This window comes from Plodia interpunctella, chromosome 2 (genome assembly GCF_027563975.2).
Source record: "Plodia interpunctella isolate USDA-ARS_2022_Savannah chromosome 2, ilPloInte3.2, whole genome shotgun sequence".
In the NCBI taxonomy this organism is placed as follows: domain Eukaryota; kingdom Metazoa; phylum Arthropoda; class Insecta; order Lepidoptera; family Pyralidae; genus Plodia; species Plodia interpunctella.
Window position 1 is genome coordinate 980,093 of NC_071295.1, and position 4,185 is coordinate 984,277.

The following is a 4,185-nucleotide window of genomic DNA, read 5'->3' on the forward strand; positions in this document are numbered from 1 at the left end:
AAGGTATTTTACAAATGCACAGACGTTTTGTTATGCAAAATCAATCAGCTGATTGGCTCAGCGACCATCACGTACTTCATAATGGCTGATTCACAAAGAAAATGAGCTAATTTTGCTATTTGAGAGAACTCTAGAAGCCGGCCTTTGAAGGTCAGAGCCGGCGTCATAGACTAACATGTTTATATTCTAATCGGGCAGAATGGACACATTTTTGTTTATGTGCTTCAGGAAAACGTAAATTGAAATCTTAACAGATGTCATGTGTGAAATATATTGTCAGGTATTTATAGTTTAGAGATCAAAGGTAAATAAAAAATAATTCATAGTTATATCGCATATGGAAAGCTTGAATATACTGTTAATAATAATAAAAAAATCGTAGAAATTTAAGTCATGTAACACATATACTGTGGATTTCACCAACGGTTATTTTTGAAGTATCTGAAATTAAATTACTAGCATATTCTTTCGATTCTTTATTCAAATCATATCGAAGGTAAAATAACCAGTTTATTTTTAGAATTTATTTTGTAATGTTGTTTTTGTGTTGTATACGTGCTTTACCTATTGTCTCGTCTGTTTTATTAATCATTGCCGTAACTTGTCGCGATCCTCGCGATGCGCGTACGCACCCCGCTGCCCCCCTCTTCTTCTATATAGCCTTCGCCCGCCCCCGCCGCCATCAGTTCGTATAGGATTGCCTAAGAGTGCGGACGTCACAAAATGTTATCAACGCGAGTTTTTTTCGCCTGCGCGCTATTGGCCGCAGTGGCGGCTCTTCCGACAGACAAACCTTCTTCAACTGACCTTCCGAGACCTGTCACAACTATCACAGAAGACGACTTCGACAGCGGCGAGGGAGGATGGTTCAGTTTCCCACTTTTCGGGAACCTGTTTGCTCCACTATGGCGATTGTTCCCGAGCTTCGCCGATTTCGGACCGAAAATCACGACAGACGACGATAAATTCCAAGTTGTTGTAAACGTTAAGGATTACAAGAAGCCAGACTTAAAGGTCAAGGTTAAAGGAGACTTCATCTTCGTTCAAGGATCGCACGAAGCTAAGCAAGACGCCCATGACATATTTGCAAGCCAGTTCTTCCACACGTATACTCTGCCTTTCAACTCTAGTGGGTCAGACGTCACTGCTGACCTGACCAGCGATGGATATTTGATCGTAGCAGCTCCATTGAAAGGAACCGAAAATAGAGCGAAAGAATCCGACCGAGAAGTGCCTATAAACGAAACTGGAGTTCCATTCCTGAAGGAGTCTAAGCCTGCTGATGTGACGACTCAAGCGGTCCCCGAAGACGACAGGAAAGAACCAACCACACCTTCTGAACGGGAAGAAGTAACGGAAAAGGACAATGTTATCCCCCATGGTAACGAAATCTCCCCTTAAGTGATATAGTCATAAGTATTTAACGTTAAAGCAGTATTTTAATAAATATTTTTTTATTTAAAGCCAGTGTTTTGTTTTTATTTAATATTCAAATTGCGGTTTGGTTTAATGGCACGAGCTCTCAGGTGAATACTGATGTGGGCTGGCGTTGGACAACTGCAATAAACAATAGACTCTTACAATTGGTATGTATGAATGCGCTTACACTGTGACATAAAAGGCTCATGTAATTGAGGAAAACATGGACGCATGATTGTTTAAAGAGTTCTCGTTTAAAACCTGTTTCGGTGCTAATCGGTTGAGTATTTATAGAAGTGTTTATTTTTCTTCTATTTTTTGTCCTTATTTCGGTCGTTTTCTGTCTATATCAAGATTTTGGACTCCGGGTGGAGTATGGTTGCAAAGCTGAAACTTAAAGGAATTGACGGAAGGGCACCACCAGGAGTGGAGCCTGCGGCTTAATTTGACTCAACACGGGAAATCTCACCAGGCCCGGACACCGGAAGGATTGACAGATTAACAGCTCTTTCTTGATTCTTGGTGGGTGGTGGTGCATGGCATGATACTAATACGCACTATCCTAACCACAGATATAAGTACATTGCATTGTAATTTTCTTATATCGGTGATCCTAATTAACATTATAAATGCGAAAGTTTTGTTTGATTCTCTTACTCTTTATCTACTCAACCAATCTTTTTGAAATTTTCCATACATGTATCTGAGAGTATAGATATGGTAATAGGGTGGGTACCATTCATCTCGTAAAAATAACTGTTCTGGAAATTTACGCGGGCGAAGTCGCTCGTAAAAGCTAGTGATGGTCAAAGTTTAGTTTCGAAAATAAATAAAACTGGCAGCAAGAATAACAACTTCTTTTTTTTTTGTAAAAATTTGAAACAAACAATTTTTTTAATAATTTAAAACAAAAATAAATTAAAGGCATAGAATTTTCTATAGATATTTCTGAGAATTTTATTAATAAAACACTTTATTATTCAAATTCCTTGAGAGTGAATGCCAAAGGCTTATGATAATTTGTACTAAAATTAAAACATCGATCCATCAATCTTCTCGACAATTTTTCGCAAAGTTAAATGAATATTAATTAAGCTTACAAATATTTTAGAACTATTAGCATACTAAATTTTCTTCTGTTAAAACCACAATTATGATTTTGACGAAATTTAAACTAATTTTCCTGCATATTCATAAGTCCCATTCATAGTCATGTCATATCTCCCAGCACAGAACCCAGGTCACAAAAAATAAAATTATAGAATTAGATTTTTTAACATTTGCTAAAATAGTCCAGCGGTGGTGGTGTAATGGTTAAGACGCCCGCTTGTGGATCGAAAGGTCCCAGGTTCGAATCCTACTCGTGCCACATGAGTTTGTATACCAATCTGACACATGTATAGTAGTTTTCATCGACCACCACTTGCTTCCGGTGAAGGAGAACATCGTGAGGAAACCGTGCACACTGGTTGATTGTTGATTAACTTGTGTGTAAAATGGAGAAGGCAATGGCAAACCACTCCATTAATAATGCCAAGAACGTTGTTGTGTGTGTTTCATTCCACGTAACAACCACGACGCTCATGAGAAATACGACTATGAAGAGAAAATAGTCCAAATTATTGTTAAACGTCGAGCGTTGAGTGTTGTCCATTTATTATTTATGCGATAAAACAGAAATAAACAATACAAAATACAATCATGGAAGATCTTATTGCATTAAATGTGTGACATTATAAATTATGTCCGTGTAAACCATTCCCTTGTTGAGGGCCGATCCTGGATTCATCATAGGGTCATGTTTATCATAATGATGCTTTGGAAACTGGGAGTGACTTGGAAAATTTCAATTCTGTAGGATAAATGGAAGTACTTAGGTGGAATTTAACTTGCAAACTTTTAGTTCCCTAGTGTATATGCGACTACTTGCCACTAGATGGCGGTAAAAAATCGTAAATGTCGTGTCAGTACTATGTATTGATATATTATGCATTAGCGTTTTAAATATATCGTAATTCGTAAAGATTTACTGTTACGATGGATAATGTGTTTCCATAAGAGGACGAAGTGTAGGTTTGCGCTCTTTGATTGGTTAGTTGCGTCTCATTGCGAAGTAATTCGATGGTTGGAACTGAAAAACTATCCTTAAATTAATTGATTTTCATTTCCAATGGTTCGGATTTCAGTGATTACCAGACCGCTAATATAATATAAATGATAAAACCAAGAAGTTAATTCAAAGCTGAATTTAGGTGTATTGTAAGATAAGAATTTTATGTTTGCATACGATTTAATTAAAGTTTCGATGTTGACTTCGAAGCGAAAACATTTTAAAGTACCATATCAAAACATTGTAAGATTGGTTGTGATCTAGGATATAACTGCTTATCATCACATATCGAAGCATTAGTTGAGCGGTTAAGGTTCTCTGTGGTCGAAAGATCCCAGGTTCAAAACTTGGAACACTTGTCGAGCCACAATCCTGACTCTTCTTCTACGGCTCATTACGTTTACAAATTGTTTTAAATCAAACTGACTCAAATTGGGTAAATTTTATGAACCTCCATTCCGGTAAAGAAAAATATTGTGAAGGTACCTCACAACCAGCAATTGTATCCTGGACTAATTATTTACTTGTTATGTTTAAGATTACTAGATTTTTATCTCGTCCGTCTAGTCCGTGCATAAAATATTATTGTCAATATCTCAAGTTCTAAGCATCGTTTGGCGATGGTACCTACACCAGATTTTAATTTAGACCATCTG

At 37.1% G+C, this 4,185-nt stretch overlaps 1 protein-coding gene across 1 annotated transcript; it reads left to right on the plus strand.

The window, feature by feature from the left end:
* Window positions 1-671: 671 nt before the first annotated feature.
* LOC128679836 (alpha-crystallin A chain-like) lies at window positions 672-1,467 on the plus strand. The gene has a single exon (XM_053762297.2). It carries the CDS (start codon window positions 724-726, stop codon window positions 1,399-1,401), a length of 678 nt encoding a protein of 225 aa, XP_053618272.1. The 5' UTR covers window positions 672-723; the 3' UTR covers window positions 1,402-1,467.
* The last annotated feature ends 2,718 nt before the right edge of the window (window positions 1,468-4,185 follow it).

Bases quoted from the DNA above. Each gene is read 5' to 3' on its own strand.
- LOC128679836 (XM_053762297.2), top strand. From the start codon at position 724: ATGTTATCAACGCGAGTTTTTTTCGCCTGCGCGCTATTGGCCGCAGTG.